Source organism: Microcebus murinus, chromosome 22 (genome assembly GCF_040939455.1).
Source record: "Microcebus murinus isolate Inina chromosome 22, M.murinus_Inina_mat1.0, whole genome shotgun sequence".
Classification (NCBI taxonomy): domain Eukaryota; kingdom Metazoa; phylum Chordata; class Mammalia; order Primates; family Cheirogaleidae; genus Microcebus; species Microcebus murinus.
Window position 1 is genome coordinate 23073230 of NC_134125.1, and position 17918 is coordinate 23091147.

The 17918-nt window shown below is 51.8% G+C and overlaps 1 pseudogene and 1 gene segment (V, D, J or C); both read left to right on the top strand.

The window, feature by feature from the left end:
- Positions 1 to 12506: 12506 nt before the first annotated feature.
- On the top strand, positions 12507 to 13612 carry LOC109729891 (immunoglobulin lambda variable 1-40-like). The segment is given in 2 exon segments: positions 12507 to 12644; positions 12751 to 13612. Coding segments are annotated over 2 exon segments (461 nt in total).
- Positions 13613 to 16400: 2788 nt separating this feature from the next.
- Positions 16401 to 17465, top strand: LOC105857716 (uncharacterized; annotated as a pseudogene).
- The last annotated feature ends 453 nt before the right edge of the window (positions 17466 to 17918 follow it).

Here is a 17918-nt window from a genome sequence, read left to right on the forward strand (position 1 = left end):
ATGAGTCACTAGTGCCTTGCTTGGGACCACATCTTGTTCTGCAAGTGACTTTTATTGTCACTTCTTCAGTCAACATCCAATTTTCCTAAGACCTGTGGATGTGAATACGTCTTTGTTTTTTCCTTAGTTACAATGTGAATTTGATTCATTGCTATCATATTCTCAGTCTCATCACGTCTACAGTGACATCAGTCAGCTCTCAGAGCTCAGCCTGCCCCCAGGGGGATGATGGGTGCAGAAGGAGGTGGTGGCCCAGCTGTGCCCCCGCCAGGGTCTAGGCCTGACTCACACGTGTGTGTGGGCTGACAGCTTGTGGTGCGTCCCTGGGTCCAGCACCCCAAGCCCAGCTCCACTGCTGAGTTCCAAGGCTGAGGTCACATCCCTACCTGGGCCCACTCCAGCCCGAGCCTGGAGCTGGGCCTCCCTCCTGAGGCTCGGGAGAAGGAGGCTGTCGCAGCTGCAGGGGTGCTGGGGAAACCAAGTCCTCAGCACAGTAGCTGCGCCTGTGTGTGTGACCTCGCAGTGTGCACAGGACAGCTGGCGCCAGGCGTCCTCGCCCCAAGGCAGGTGCCACAGTAGCCACCCGCTCGTGCATGCCAAGGCCTTTGCTGCTCATGCTGAGACTTCAGTGAGGCTGGGTCAGTCAGGAATGAGGGATGCCCCAAAAGGAAGAAAATTTATTCCACAAGGCACTGGAGAAGAATCGGACTTTTGTAGGGGAGCTGCTTCCCCGCTCTTGGGTTCCAGGGACCTGACTCTGAGGACAACCTGCCTGGCGGTCTTGTCCTCACCGTCCGGTCCTCACAGGGCACTGACTGAATGGGCCCATGAAAGGGCTTTGGCACCGGCTCAGCAGGAGCACCTTCCTGTCCCTCTTCTTATCCCCCCAGGATGATGTGGGGCCTTTGAACCAGCTTCGAAAAATGGCTCACGTAAGAGAAGCAATTGGTGACACCACGCTCCCTCGTGGGGTTGCCTGGCCGAGCGTCCCTGGACCGCGTCTGCTCCTCCCCGATGTCTTTGTCCATTTTGGATGCTATTAATCCAACAAATATTCCTATAAACCAGGAAGCTTACAAAACATGCAAATCATTTCTCAAAATTTTCGTGCCTGGTTAGTCCAAGGTCAAATATTTGCAGATTTGGTGGCTGGTGGGGGCCTGATCTCTGTTTCACAGGTGGCGCCTTCTTCCTCTGTCCCCCCGTGATTCAAGGGACAAGGACGCTCTTTGGGGCCTCTTTTGCAAGAATGCCAATTCCATCCCTGATGGCTCTGCCCCCCAGCGTGTGCCAGCTCCTGATGCCATCACCCCTGGGCTGAGGAAACGTGAAAGACACAAATATTCAGGTCACAGCAACCAATGACCCCACTGCCCTGTGTTCTCCCGGGGCGGGAGCGCGGGTTCCAGTCTGGCCTCGCGTCTCCCTGAGCAGCCGGAGACTCTCCTTCCCTTCCCCCTGCTTGCCTGCAGCCCCCCCACTCCACTTACGAAAATTCAGTAAAAGAACATTTGGGGAGGGGCACATTTATCTTGGAGCCCTCGCTTTGGTCCCCAGCTTGAATGTATTGTGAGGAACGGGACAGATTTGGGGTCACTACGTTCCTTGATCCCGAGACAAGGGGCCAGAAAAGGATGAGATTTTCACCGGGGCTGAAACAGGTCTTCAGAATCATGTCCCACAAAGTCCCCTTGTGGATGGTAAAGTAATTTTTCTCCACAGAAAATGAGGCAGCTGCTGTGATAAGGAAAAGTACGTGGGACTAGGCGTCTGTTGGGGACAGTTTTAGGCTGTCATGTTCACATCTGCAGGTGCTGGTTCCCCGTGCTGAGTTTCCGAATGAGAGTTTGCACCATCGGGAGCCACTGTCCTGGCCTGAGAAAGTAGCCGAGGTATCGTGGCTTCGATATTCTCTGGAGGTCAAGTGTGTAATTAGATTTAACCTTGCGAATTTATTTTATTAAAAGTTTGCATCATGTTCATGAAGTTTAATTCACAAGAATAAAGTCATCGTAGAACACATGGGCCCAACTGATAACAGGGATACATTACTCGTGGAGTGAGTCCCAGTCTTTTTTGGTGGGGATCCAAAATGCCATCAGTTACTTTGGGAAGCCGCCTGGCGATTGCTCACAAAGCCAAGCACACTCCCACCCTACTACGCAGCAATCCCATTAGGTATCTGTCTAAAGGAGTGAAGATTTCTCTCCTCATACGATCCTGCACACAGATGTTTACAGGAGCTTTATTCATAAACACTAAAACCTGGAAACAAACTAAAGGCCCTTCAATAAAGAATGCATAAACATTCACGGTCTATCGACTCAGTGGAGCATTACTCAATGATGAAATATAAATGAGCCTCAGGGAAACACAAAGACACAGAGGAACCTTAAATGCACGGTGCCCAGTGAAACAAGCCAATCTGAAAAAGCTGCCTACGTTGCAATGCCAACAATAAAACACACTGAAAAAGGCAAAAGTGTGCAGATAGAGATATGATCGGTGGTTGTCAGGGGTGTGGGGCAGGGAGGAGGGAAGAATGGGTGGAGCAAAGAGGATGTGAAGGGCAGTAAAAGCACTGCGCAGGTCATGACAATCACGTGGGCATTTGGCAAAACTCACAGACTGTGCAACACGCAGAGTGAACCTCACCGGACTATGGATATTCATCCATAATAATGCATCAATATTGGTTTATATCATAAATGTTGGTTTATGCAATTTTATCAAAAGTGCAAACATTCAGGATGTTAAAATAGATGAAAGGGTGGAGGGAGGTAGAAGGAACTATATTGGAGCTATACTGCTTTCTGCTAAATTTGTTTGTAAACCTGTAACTGCTCTGAAAATGAAGTCTATGCATAAAAAAACTATTGAGAAAATTATTAAGTCCTAACAGTAAATACATGAAAATATTTTTATTATTTCAAACTGGGCATTTGCATCTTAAATAAACTAAAAATAACACAAAATATTAAATTAGTAAACATTATAAACATTCAAAGAATACTAGGGAATAATATATAAGATAGAAAACTAGAAAACAAAAACTGTAAAAAGGTGAGTGATGTCTAGGATGCATTAGAGACATTTGCAAATTGGCAGCAACAAAAAATAAACACACTGGAGTAAAGGGGCTCCTCACACAAGGTAAAATTTATGTTGACTCATTAATTTCCAACTAAAGTCAAATAGGTGGAGACAGCACCTACGGGGGAAGTGGTGGAGCGAGACGAGCTGCGAGTGAGACAAGGCTTGGGGACACCATGGCAGGGGGACCTGCAGGTGCAGAGGCCTGCAGGCTGGAGCGGGCTTGGGGGAGGGCAGCAGCTGCAGGAGGTCTGGACCAAAGAGCCCAACCCCAGCATTAGAGTAACCAGCCGTCGCCCCCTACTGGGGCCTGGATGTCTGTGCACTGGCGGTCAGGGGGGGGTCTGCCCTCAGGAAAGGTGACCTGACATGGCACCAAGTAGGACAGGCTACTGTCTTTGAGAGAGTGGGAGCGCAGCTGGGCCGGGCTCCAGGGGGGAGTGCTGCTCCTGTCACCTGCACTCCTCAGTCCGTCCTATGGGCCACGACGGGCTTCCAGAGAATCAGAGGTTGGGTGCACATTTAGGGTCAGTAACCTCTTGCCTGAAGCCATAACGCTCTTCTGCAAGGGCGGAGGGAGCTAATTTTCTTAAAGAACTTCTCCTTGCTGTGAAATCTGCTCCCTCATTCCAAGACTGAGTCTTTCTCTGCAACAGGATTTCCACAGCTCCCATGAGGAACCTTCCCGGGCAGCTAATACAGTCACTTCTGTCTCTTTGGGGCCCATTATCCAGGTCCCCAAACCAAGGTGATGCCAAGTGATGAGCATAATCCTGGATCTAGCACCCACACCCCCAGGTGGGTCAGGGACCGGGAAGGGCAGTGGCCATGGGTCCAGCAGGGGACAGTGGCGCTGGGATGAGATGGGTGCGGAGTCGCCACGCTGGGAACAGCCTTGGAAGCTCTGGAACGGTGCACGAGAGGATTTCCATTTGGAAGGATTATAAACAATTCCTAATTAAACACATGCAATGCAAACACTGACAACTGCCCGCGCAGTTCTGTGTCTGCTTCTTGTCGCCAGCCCCTGAGTGGAGTGAGAGCCGAAGACGGCGTGGACCTGGAGACCCCCGCGGGGACGGTCCGCGTGGTGTGTGGGTGAGGGTGGGGGGAGTTGGGCCAGAGGCCTGATCCACAGGGGAGGGGTCCATTGTGCGACTTTCAGAACAAGCAGGAGGGAGACGGGTGGAGGGCGGGGGCCACAATGTTCCCATCAGAGCTGACAGTGTCCAGAAAGAGACATCCGTCATTGGAGTGACTGAGAAAAGCTGCCCTTGAGCCGAGCCTCAGTCACTGCAGCCAGCGGACCTCTGTGCGGGGAGGCTGCAGGGCTGGAGGGAGGTCGAGGCAGATCTCCACAGGGGCCTCCCCTGAGAAGGACACAAGAGCCACGGAGGGCTTGAGTGGGTGGGGCGAGTTCACGTGGCATCTGGGCAGTGACTCTCCGGCTGGAAGGACAGTCACAGGGAGCGAGAGCTGGGCAAGGGACAGGACGGCGCTGGTGCCCCGGGGGACGCTCGCTGGCAGTCAGGCCAGGGTCAGGTGGCTGGGGACGAGGGGAAGGGAGCAGGTTCTGGGTCTGCTGTGGAACACGTGGACAGTGCCTGGATCTGGCACGTGATGTACACGGATGTGCTCAGGATGACTCGTGCTCTGGCTGACAGTTCGCATAGATGATTATGGTCCAAATGAAAGAGATGCATTGAAATTTTACATATGTGTGTGTGTGCATGTGTGTATACACACACGCACAAATTCAGAAAGGTGGATATTTGTAGTATTTTTGTGGGGTTTTTTTTGTTCATATATGTATACTTTCTTACATAAAAAATTAAGCAACTTCCAAGTGTAAATATTGTCCTGTGGGTAGGACAATATTTAGGGTACAGTGATGAAAGAAAATGGTCAAGGTTGGGGCGTCCTTTGGGTTGGTCTGCCTCACGATAAGAGATACTGTGCTGATGTTTTCTCTGAACTGTTCAGGTGGGAATTATATCTCTCTATGATCATCTGCACACACACATACCAGTGTGTGCATGTGTGTGTCTCTACATGAGCTATTGTGCATAGCATGCCATTGTCACTACAGGTGTGGATTAAGTCACGGGAGGAAAGTTCTTGTGTTAATATTCATAATGAGAGTAGAACAATCTCTGACACATAATGTTACCGTTAAGTAATTAACTAATTAAATAAGTAACTAAGTAATTAAGTTTCGTGTTAAGTAATCAGATTGACACTGCACTGGGAGACGAGGGCGTGGACAGGGAGTCTGGGGAAGACAGGCTCCTCTCCTCGTCTCTCTGCAGCTCCAACCCCTCTGCCAGCCCCGAGTCCCAGTCCCGTTCAGATGTGCACGCCCTCCTGGTGTGGAGCCCCTGTCACCCTGGTGTCCCTTCTCAGGGCTGTCACCCCTCCCTGGTGTCACTCTGGCTGCATCCTAGTAGGGCTGGTGTCCTTGGTCATCTTCTTCAGGGTGGGCGAGCCACAAGGGAAGCAGATTTTACTCTCCTTGATAACTATGGTCATGGAGACTGCCCTCTCTGGGGGATGTGGAGTGTGATGACAGAGGGGCTGGTCCCCTCAGGCCCACAAGAGGCTGGGAGGGTTGTTAAAGCCCCTGCCCTCCTGCCCACTGGGTGCAGGACATTCACTCTCTGAGGTCACTCACTGGTGGCCCCAACTACACAATGATCTAAACGGGGGAAGGAGCAGAGGGGGATTTACGCTGCGGAGGCCACACCTGTGCAGAGAGGAAGTGCTGTGGGGTCGCCCTGCAGCACAGGGAGGAGCCCGGGTGGCCTGAGCCTGCCCCTGTGTGGGGACAGCGTGTGCAAGGCAAGGCTGGCTTCCAGCTTCTCTCTGGTCAGCTCCAGGACCTTCGGCCCAGTCCTGACGACCCTGGGTTCTGACACAGCAGGGGCACTGTGGCTGTCCTGAGGGTCTGTGGAAGTCTCAGCTGGGACAAGGTCTGGAGCCCTGCCCTGGGCCCTCTGCTCTGTGCTCACGGGGGCAGCACCTGGGACCCGCCAGGGCCAGGAGAGGTTGCCCCAGCCCCACCCCACGCTCAGCCGTCCCCGAGTTCAGGCTGAGAGACATCAGGGCAGGGGACGATTTGCATGAAGGGTGCTCTCTGCCCTCAAAGGGGAAAGGGCGGGAGAGACCCCGTGCAGTTCTGCTCAGCTGCGGCCAGGAACAGAGCCTGGGGTGTCTCCACCATGGCCGGGACCCCCTCCTCCTGCCCCTCCTCACTCTCTGCTCAGCTGACTCCCTGATGGAAGCAGGATTGACTGAGGGGACATCTCGGGGTGATTTTTCCCCATGTATCTGAGAGCGCGGGGTGGGCAGTGAGCCCAGACTCACCTCTCTGTGTCTCCCCCTCCTCTGCTCCAGGGTCCTGGGCACAGTCTGGACTCTCCCAGGAAGCCTCGGTGTCAGGGTCTGTGGGACACAAGGTCACCCTGTCCTGCGCTGGAAACAGCAACAACGTTGGACACACCGGTGCTGGGGGCTGCTACCAGCAGGTTCCTCGTAGTGCCCCCAAAACTGTGATGCTCGGGACTTCTTGGCCCTTGGGGATCCCTGATCACTTCTCTGGCTCTAGGTCTGGGAACACGGCCTCCCTGACCATCTCTGGCCTCCAGCCTGAATGAGGCTCATTATCACTGTTCAACACGGGACGGAAGCCCGAGTGCTCACACAGCGCCCCAGACACAGGGGGAACTGAGACAGAAACTGCCCTTGGCCTCCAGTGAGGCCGATTGCCCTGTGACTGCCCGTGATGGACACAGAGGGTGACTGCGGCTGAGGCCACAGTGCCAACATTAGAGGAAGTGACACTCCGCACGTGGCACCTCCAAATGGTCAGTGGCCTGTGTTCCCACATACTCCTCATTCATTAAAAAAAAAATTTTAAAAAAGACAGAATTGGCATGCTAGAAAATGTAATTAAATAGTTTTGCTAAATATAAACAGAATTATGCATCCATCATGATAATCTAAATTCGAAACATTTTCATCACCCTACCAAAAAAGACCACAATGAACAGTCGCCCACATCCTTCCCCCTCAGCCGTTTGTCACCATCTTTCTGTGAAGTACATGGATTTAAGATCCGAGAAACTTAGTGATGCCAAACAAGGTACACTTAACACACACACACACAAAAAACATGAAAAAGAAAAAAGGAACATGTCTAACACATAATAAAGTGTGGAAACCAAACGTAAAGACAAAATAAGAAAAGTTGAAAGAAAATATTACAACATATACAGAAGATCAACAATTCAAACAATTGTGGATATTTGACAAGTATGCACTGAGAACAAATGGTACTATTAGATTTGTACCATGTTGAAAGACAGAAGGAAAAATCTATCATCCTATAACGCTCTGTCTGAGTACATTTTTTGTAGGAAAAAGGAAACATTAAGATCTTGTCACATGAAGAAAACCTAAAAGATTCTATCTTCAGTAAATATGCAATAAATTGAAAAACAAAACACCAAAGGAAGGTTTTCATGTGGAGCATACATGCTAAATGAGAAAAACATTCAGCCTTAGGTATGTAGGAAGAAGCAGCAATTCATATATTAGTAAAACACTGATTTTTCAGCTCTAAGTTCTGTCTAAAAAAATGTTAGCATTTTCAAATTTTCTCTGTAGGAAAAATACATATGACAACTGCAAGCAAAAGCGGCAACTGTAAGGAATCTATGCAACTGGGAGAATATTAAGCTTATTATTAACTCCATGCAGATTGTGAAAAGTTAGGCATGCATGTTGTGATCTTTGGAGCAACCAGTGCAAAACCAAATGAAGAGATAAAGTCAAAGTACCAAAAGAAAAATCAAAAGGAACCATTAAATAGTGCTCAAATCATCTAAAAGAAGGCAGGAATGCAGTAGAAAGGAACAAAAATCATGGCAATAAACAGAAAATGAATATTAACACTGCAAGCTTAAATCCAACTGTACCAACAATTTCATTCAATGTAAATGAAATAAGCATATACATTAAAAGCTGGAGATTTTCACACATTTTTCAAAAATGAAAACAAGAGGCAACTACATGATTCTAGTAGAAATCCACTTAAATATATTTATATATGCAAGTTAAAAGTTAAACGATGGGCCGGGCGCAGTGGCTCATACCTGTAATCCTAACACTCTGGGAGGCCGAGGCGGCAGATTGCTCTAGGTCAGGAGTTCGAAACCAGCCTGAGCAAGAGCGAGACCTGTCTCTACTATAAATACAAAAAATTAATTGGCCAACTAATATATATAGAAAAAATTAGCCGGGCATGGTGGTGCATGCCTGTAGTCCCAGCTACTTGGGAGGCTGAGGCAGAAGGATTGCTTGAGCCCAGGAGTTTGAGGTTGCTGTGAGCTAGGCTGATGCCACGGCACTCACTCTAGCCTGGGCAACAAAGTGAGACTCTGCCTCAAAAAAAAAAAAAAAAAAAAAGTAAAAGTTTGACTCAACTATACACATATGTTAAAATGGCATTAACATTATTTCAATGGTCAACTACAAAATTAACATTACTAAGGTGTTAATTTTATTCTTTTTATGTTTTCTATTGTAGCTAGAGTTGTAGGATGCCCCCATTGAGGGAAACTGGGCAAGGGCTACACTGGAACCCTATATAGCATTTGCTCACCTTAGTCTGTATCTGTGATGACATTTAAAGAAACATGAAATGTCTGTATAATGATGGGAAAAGTTGCTCTATTCCATGTCATTGAATAACCTGTAACTCCTCTGCTATGCAGCCTTCCAGGGATGTTTTCTGTTCCCCAATTCCCCTGAGATTGCCCCCTGAGCCACCAACCCCATCGGTAATCTGGAATTGGATGAACCATTCTGAGGCGATGAATAGCAGCGCCAGAAAAATTCCCGTGGAAAATCCGGGACCCCACAGGGGAGCTCAGGCGCGCCAGGTGGCCCGACAGAGGCTGGGGCGATGCAGGCAGCGGGGGGCACTGAGGCTCTCCTGGGACTGTCCCATAAGCTGGGAAACACCCAGGCCTCTCCAGGAGCTGAGCAGACGGCACCTGCAGCCAGCCCTGAGTGGCCAGAAGATGCCACCCGCCCTGACCCAGGCCCGTCCGAGTCCAGGCTGCGTGTCCCCCTGGGACGGGCTCAGCTCACGTCTCCTCCTCTTTCTCCGGGGGACTTGTGAGCTCCCAGGGCAGGGGGGCTGGGCACAGACCTGTATTGAGTTCTTCCTGAAATGTGGGAAGTGGGACCCCTTGAGTGTTTGGGAGACATAAACAGACGCAGTGTCTGAAGCAGAGCTGCAGGGAGTCTGAGTGTCGCACCTTCAATGCCATTGACTCTATATCAACTGTGTAGTGTCCAAACATACAGTCACACCATGTGTTCACAAATATGCACGTGCATACTGATAAACATGTGTCATATGCTCACATACATGCGCACTCACATTCACACATACATGCATTTACTATCAACTGATCTTACAATAATCATTGCTTTATGCATTCAATTTTCATTTGATTTTGCCCACATTTCCCATTTTCTTAATACTTATTTAATAGTTGTTCCTTGTTTATTTTCTTGGCTACTTATTGATATTAAGTTTCATCTCATTGAAAAACTTTTAGAATTTCTTTTAGAGGAGGCCTACTAGTGGGAAATTTGATGGCCTTCATTTATTAAAAAAAACAGCCATTTTCCCCTTATTCCCCGCCAGGCCCCCTGGCACTGCTGAAGGTCCCCCCTCATGGGGTCCTCTGCACAGTGGTGCTACCTCTGCCCCCTCCTCTTCCATGTCCTGGGCGCTGGGGTCACAGTCAGCCTCACCCTGCGTCAGCTGTGACTCTGCCCCGTCAGGACACAGAGCCAACTCCTGCAGCCCTGACTGTCCCCTCCTCACCGCCTGCCCTTGGACTCTCCTCAGCTTCTTACTGGGGCTGCTCAGTGACTGTCCAACTCTGTGGCGTGTCCTCAGGGGCCGCTCCATGTCCCACATACTACACTCTTATGTCCTGTCCCCTTTCCATGCCCAGTGCTCACCTGCAGGCTGATGACCCCAAATATCATCCACGGCCACTGTCCTGGCAAGGGCTGGGTCTCTAGAAACCAGCAGGGCAGCCACAGTGAGCACGTGGGGCCTCTGGGGCCACTCCAGAGCCAGGCAGAGACCCTGAGCCCAACCTCAGTAGATCTCTGTGCGGGAGTTTAGGTAGACAGGGCAGGTGGTCTCTTTGGGACTCTCAATGGATCACTTCACAGGGGCGAGAGGATATTTTTTCAAAATAATGAACACATTAATTTATAACATAAGGAATTAACGTGTGTCAATATTTTATGTAGCTGGGATGTTATCGAGGAGACCAGCGAGATGGTAAAACGTGGCCAATGAGGGTTTTTAAATCACCGCATATAAACCCAAAAGGAAAGCACCTTGGAAACCAACTGCCTGTGTTGGACCTGGACCAGTTGACATTCTCTGTGTTAATAAAGTCAGAAACTTTATGCTCATCTTCTCCTCTGACAGATTCTGCAAATTAGCAAGACTCCATTTACACGAAATTTCCAGAGAAGGACCCGTGGGTTTGGACGTTGTCTGTGTTCACCTTCCCACCCAGTCTCCCCTGCAGGGGCGTCTGCGTCCTCCTTCAGTGTCTCCCCATCCTTCCTGCCGCCCCCTCTGAGGCAGGGCTCCCCCTCCCGCCCTGCAGCCCCTCGACCTCTGCAGACCTCGACACCTCAGCAAGCTCCTCGCCCTGACACGTCCACCCTCCCGGATGGCTGAGACCCTGGTCCCGCCAGCTCCTTCCCCTCCTGACCCCCCGTCCCTCAGTCCCCGGCGGCCCCTTCATTGGGTCTCATCCTTCCTCCCTGCTGCTCCTTCTAGATCTACTTTGCAAACTTGTCTTCATCTTCACTTGAGCCCAGGAGTGACCCCTCCACTCATGTGTGCTCTGATTCCTTCCTCCCCTGTGATGCCAGGAACCTCCACCCGCTCTGACCCCCGAGTGCAGCCGCTGCCCCTGCTCTCTGCCTGCAGCGGTGACATGAGGAAGGGAGCCCCCGTGAGCGTCACACCTTGTCACTCCATCAGGGGCAGCTCCCTGAGGCAGGGACAAGGCTGCTCCCTGCACAGTGACACACGCCCTGCTGAGAGCGCCCAATACAAGGGACGCGCCCAGCGTCTATGTGGCACATGCAGCCCGCCTCTCACCACACGCACGCTGTCCTGAGACACAGTGGGTGACCTGGGGACCCGGCGGTGGCCCTGCTCCTCTCCCTGTCCTCGGCCTGAGAGCTTGGGGACACCCCTGGGAGAATGTTAAGGGGCCGGGAGGGACATGGGCTGCCTCGTCCTCTCTGCAAGAGACACTGCTCGCCTGGCAAGTCCCTGCTCATTCAGGTGAAGAAAAAGGGAAACTCGGGTCACTGTGACAGTCCCGGCTCCATCAGAGAGGAGGCGGCACTGGACGCACAGACCACGGCGCAGTGGCTCAGATCAGTGTCCGCATGGCAATCACAGAAACAGTTACACACGGCAAGGTAAAACACAAATATAATTTAAAATAATAATTAAAATAGGCTATGCTTATAAAACAAAATGAAAATGTACTATAGATTTTCTTTCACACAAATTTACAGACCTATGTTATTTGGGTGACTAAATATTCAATAATTCGTTTTTTGAGAAATATAAAATGTGGTGCATTTAAAATCTGACAGTCCTAGAACCACATTGTGACGCAGTCATTGATACAGATGCGAAGCTGACGGTCCTGGTGGTCCCCAGCAGCCCCACCCCCCACGCTCACTCGCTCACCCCGGCTGGAGCATGTACTGCCCTCCACACGTCTACAGTCACACACGAACCTTTGGTGATTTTCAGTCATTTTACTAATTGGAATTATCTTTCCTGCTAAGTTTTATTCTTTTTTGATAAAATAATATATACTGCATATTCTTTTTGGTGAGAAATTGTTATAATGTTGTCATTTTAAAAAAGATAGACAGCACCCATCATTCAGTATAAACCTTATTTTCTCTTAGCCTCATATTTTGAAGGGTCATTTCTAATGGTTCTTACAAATCAGGGTCACATGAGACCTGGACAGTGGACAGAGCAGTGGGGAGGCAGGGCTGGCTCTGGGACACTCTGGTCACCATGTCACATGATGGTGTCTCTAGGCCTGGACACCAGGGGGCGCTCGGGGCCTCCTCTTGAGAGATGTGGGGTGATCAGAGCTGGGACCAGCCACCTGCCCTGCCTGGTGCCCTCTGCTCAGGGCACAGCTGTGCCCTCCCCACCCCCTGGGACCACACAGCCCCACCCCCGCCCACCGCTGACACCCTCAGGCACAGGGGCCTGACCAGGGCCCAGGGGGGGCAGAAAGCCGGGGCCATTTGCATGGAGGAGCCTCCCCTCTCAGGGTATGAAGAGGGGAAGGACAGACCTGGGGACGCTGCTGCAGCTGCGGGCACAGAAGGCAGCACTCGGGACAGTCCCGCCATGGCCTGGGCCCCGCTCCTGCTCTCCCTCCTGGCTCACTGCACAGGTGAGCTGACTCGGGCCAGGGAAGGGCCCTGGGAGGACCGTGGGGCCCTGCTCTGTTCTCTTGTCTCCAGACCCAGAGTCACCATGTGTGTGTCTCCCCCTTCCAGGGTCCTGGGCCCAGTCTGCGCTGACGCAGCCGCCCTCGGTGTCTGGAGCCCCGGGGCAGAGCGTCACCATCTCCTGCTCGGGAAGCAGCAGCAACATCGGGGATGGGTATGCTGTGCAGTGGTACCAGCAGCTCCCAGGAACGGCCCCCAAAACCCTCATCTATGGTGGTAGCAATAGACCCTCGGGGGTCCCTGCCCGGTTCTCCGGCTCCAAATCTGGCAGCTCGGCCTCCCTGACCATCGCGGGGCTCCAGGCTGAGGACGAGGCTGACTATTACTGCCAGTCCTATGACAGCAGCCTACGTGCTCCACAGTGCTGCAGGCCCACGGGGAAGTGAGACAAAAACCTGCCCCTGCTTTCTTCTGATCACGGTCATGACTTGATCGTTTGTCACGGTTTGCCCGTGACAAACACCCGGCAAAACAAACTGCAGGGGACCCTTTTCCAGGATGGTTTGACTGATGGCAAAGAAACTAAATGCTTACCAAGGGGAATGTGTCCCATGTCTCCTTAGAATGGCAAAATGAAAATTAACAGAGAAAACCAAAAATAAACCACAAGTAGGTGCTATTTCGTATATACCAACAAAACCTCTACAGAGTTTCCTAATATAATGCCCAACATGTATTGAAAACAATAAAAATCACCTGATACATCAAGAACCAGGAAAATTGCAACTTGAGTGGGGAAGAGACAATCCACAGACACAGACACTGAGATGACACAGGTGATGAAAGTATATGGCTGACACACTTAAGTCAGCAACCGCACAATTCCTTTGATGAGCTGTTTCTGATATCCTTGAAAAAAATGAGAAAGAGAAAAATCTCAGGAAAAATTAGTAGTCATAAAAACAAACTCAATGGGAATAATAAAAACAAATAATTAAATAAAAAGAAAAAAATAACTCTTTGAAGAGGCTCAAGAACAAGTGTCTGTGAAACTAAAATTCCGGCACTGGAGCAGATATTTAACACTAGAGAAAGAACAAGCCATAGTTATCACAGCCCAGCAGGGGGCGCTGCGGATCTTCTCAGAGCTGAGCCAGGCCTGAAACAAATTCAAATGCTTCAAATTTCATGGTCCCAAGGTCCCTGCTCAATGGCCTTTGTTAGAGGTGACAGGAGGTGCTTCCTCCCAAGGGGCAAACTCAGAGCTGACACCACCCTAACTGTCCTGACAATGGAGCTGTCACCTGGGCCAAAGACACAGAATCACAGGGTGCTGGTGGTGTTGGTGACAGGCCCATATGTGCATGAAGCATGACGCAAACACACGCTTCTCCCAGGGAGCTGAGGAGGAGACACGGGAACCATCCCAGAGACCAGGAACAGCTGTGGGTCCAGAGGGTCTTTGGCAAGGCCACACCATGGCCTGGACTCCTCTCCCTCCTCACTGTCTGCCCAGGTGCAAAGGGACTTCAGAGACATTTGGAGGGTCCCCGTCCTCTTCTCAGTCCTAACTCGTGTCTGATTCGGGTTCCAGGTTCTGTCCTCAGTCTGTGGTGACTCAGGGGCCCTCCCATAGTGTCTCCCGGAGGGACAGTCACTCTTTCCTGAGGCTCCAATGCTGGGGCCGTCACCAGTGGTCACTCTTGGCACGGGATCCCACAGAAGTCTGGCCATGTCCCCAGGATGTTAATAAACGATATAAACAACAAACAGTCCTGGATGCCCGCCTGGCTCTCAGTTTCCCTCCTTGGGGTCACAGCTGCCCGGGCTCTCTCGGGGACCCACCCCAACACCGGCACGCATGCTTCAGTATCACCAAGTGTGTAAGGATGGTGACAAAGAACAAGGAAAGCCACTGGCAAATAGCAACTATCGAGAACCTGTCACAGAGAGAAGTAAAGGGCTTTGATGAAAGAAGGTCCCGAGTCCAGGAGGGAGGTGACCAGAGAGGGCAGCTGAGGAGCCGGGGGAGGCGCCACCTTCTTTAGGAAACAAAACAGAAATGAAAACAACACGCCCCAAACCTCCCTCCACCCAACCACCCGGCTCCTGCCCAGTGTCCCCACTGGCTTCTCCTCCAGTCCCTTCCACAGTGTGGACCATCCTCACCCTCCCCTTCCCGTCTCTGAGTCACGACCTCCCTTCTCAACCCTCGGGCCTCTCTCCTTCTCGCCACTTCCTCCTGTCCTATGAGCTCCTCAACTAATTACTAAAACATTTCTTTTATAACAAATGCCCAGGACTTTCACAATATCTTTTCTTGGGCATATTCACTCACACCCTCTATTTTTCCTCAGCTTCTCTGATCCTGCTCTTCAGAAGAAGCCCCCAGCGAGCTGATGCCCTTTTCTCATCATGCACACACACACACACACACGCACACGCACACACACTAACACACACATGCACACACACACTCACACACACGCATATGCACACACACTCACACACACTCACTCACACACACGCACTCACACACATGAACTCACACACACACACGCACACACACACTCACACACACGCACATGCACACACACTCACACACACACGCACTCACACACACACTCACACACGCACTCACACACATGAACTCACACACACACACTCTCACACACACGCACATGCACACACACTCACTCACACACACACTCACTCACACACACTCACACACACACTCACACACACACACACACGCACTCACACACACACTCACTCACACACACTCACACACACACTCACACACACGCACTCACACACACACTCACTCACACACACACACACACACACATCTTGTATCCTCAGTGCCCTGTGTGGAGAGCTGGACCCGCACGGCCCCGTGCAGGAGGCTCACGCAGGCCCGGGCACGCTGGGCGTGACCCGCAGTTGTCACTCGCTCTCTCCGCACACAGCGTGTTTGCCCGAACTCTTCTTAGGTAAAATGTCGTGAGCGTCCTCACTGGGCGCGGCCCTGCAGCCTTGAGCTTGGCCGGAAGATTCTTAGAGGCGAATCCTTGCTCTGAGTGTAGACTGACTCTGATGTCCCGTCTCTGGAAACACAGACAGTCAATACGTCCACAGCACAGCCCCTGCACACCGCGCCTCGCGTCTCCTCCCGGCCCGGCACGAGAGCTCCTTTCTCCCCAGCACTGCGGGACCCACGGCAGGGAGAGCTCTGGCCTCCACGGAGGAACCTCACATGAGGAGAGGACCTGGAGGCCTAGGGCTGGGGAAGCGGGTTCCTGCTGCGGACTTGGTCCTGACCCGCAAGGACTGTGCGTGGAGACCCCACCTCCGTGCAGACCCAGGGACGGCCCAGGGAGCCGTGCACACGTTCACCCGGAGGAAACCAGTAGAGCGAGAAGACGGCTCTGAGGGAATGGGGAGGCCCCAGGAGCACCCCTGTCCTGGCCTGAGGCAGGGGCAGTGGACAGAGCTGGGCGGAGGCTGGGCTGGCTCTGGGGGACTGGTCACCATGTCCCGTGATGGTGTGTCAGGGTGTGGACAGCAGGGGGCGCTCAAAACCCATTGCTGAGGTGTCTATGGGTGATCAGAGCTGGGAACAGCCACCTGCCCTGCCTGGTGCCCTCTGCTCAGGACACAGCTGTGACCTCCCCACCCCCTGGGACCACACAGCCCCGCCCCCACCACCCCTGACACCCTCAGGCACAGGGGCCTGACCAGGGCCCAGGGGGGGCAGAAACCCGGGGCCATTTGCATGGAGGAGCCTCCCCTCTCAGGGTATGAAGAGGGGAAGGACAGACCTGGGGAAGCTGCTGCAGCTGCGGGCACAGAAGGCAGCACTCGGGACAGTCCCGCCATGGCCTGGGCCCCGCTCCTGCTCTCCCTCCTGGCTCACTGCACAGGTGAGCTGACTCGGGCCAGGGAAGGGCCCTGGGAAGACCGTGGGGCCCTGCTCTGTCCTCTTGTCTCCAGACCCAGAGTCACCATGTGTGTGTCTCCCCCTTCCAGGGTCCTGGGCCCAGTCTGCGCTGACGCAGCCGCCCTCGGTGTCTGGAGCCCCGGGGCAGAGCGTCACCATCTCCTGCAGCAACATCAAGGGTAGCTATGTGTACTGGTACCAGCAGCTCCCAGGAACGGCCCCCAAACTCCTCATCTATGATAACAGCGATAGACCCTCGGGGGTCCCTGCCCGGTTCTCTGGCTCCAAGTCTGGCAGCTCGGCCTCCCTGACCATCGCGGGGCTCCAGGCTGAGGACGAGGCTGACTATTACTGCCAGTCCTATGACAGCAGTCTTGATGCTCCACAGTGCTGCAGGTCCATGGAGAAGTGCGACAAGAACCCCGTCGTCACCTGCAGGAGGGTGAACGCCGGCAGCTGCTGCTCAGGCCCAGCCTGTGGCTTCTGCTGCTGCTGCTGCCACCGCGGGCCCAGCTGCAGCCACAGGCACCACGTGGGCAAGGAGGCTGCTCCTCCCCTCTGTCCTCAGCGTCACTCACAGCAGCCCAGGGCTGGGAAAGGGCCACCAAGGAAACGACTTTCCCTGCTGCCCTACAGCAGGGGACACAGGGTCTCTCTGCACTGAGGTCCTGGGCTGAGCTGGCTGGCCCAGCTGTGTCATCTCACACCCACCGTTGAGTGTGGATCTCTGTGTCTCCCTCGTCCTCCTGTGCCCATTTCAGGAGTTCCCAGACCTATGTCTTCCTCCCATTTGACTTCAGTGTGTTCCTCTCTGCTTGTTCCAGCCTATTCTTATATGTGTTTCTAGTGACTGATAATTGACATACAATAGACCACTGATTTTGAAAGTTCCCAGTTTCATATGTCCAAAAATTAGCTAACCGCTCATGGAATGAAATAGACTTCAGTGACCACATATGCAAATAACACAGAATTACAGAATCAGTCCAGAAAATCACAGAACAATAAATCAACAACAATAACAACTACAGAACAAATAGCAACAACTCAAGAATAACATCTTAAGGAAGGGATCTGATTGGCACAGTTGTCACATTATATTATGTAAAATCTCTCTTTTGAGAGAAATTATGAGAAAAAGTAACAGGAAAGTAATGCCTACACCGAGGGCAAAAAAAACAAGCAAATCTATGCAACAATTTACACACACACACAAACATACACAGACACACACACACAAACATACACACAAACATACACACACAAACACACTGATATAAACTGTCCCCAAAGAAGCAGAAGCATTAGAGTTACTTGACAGAAACTTCAAATCAGT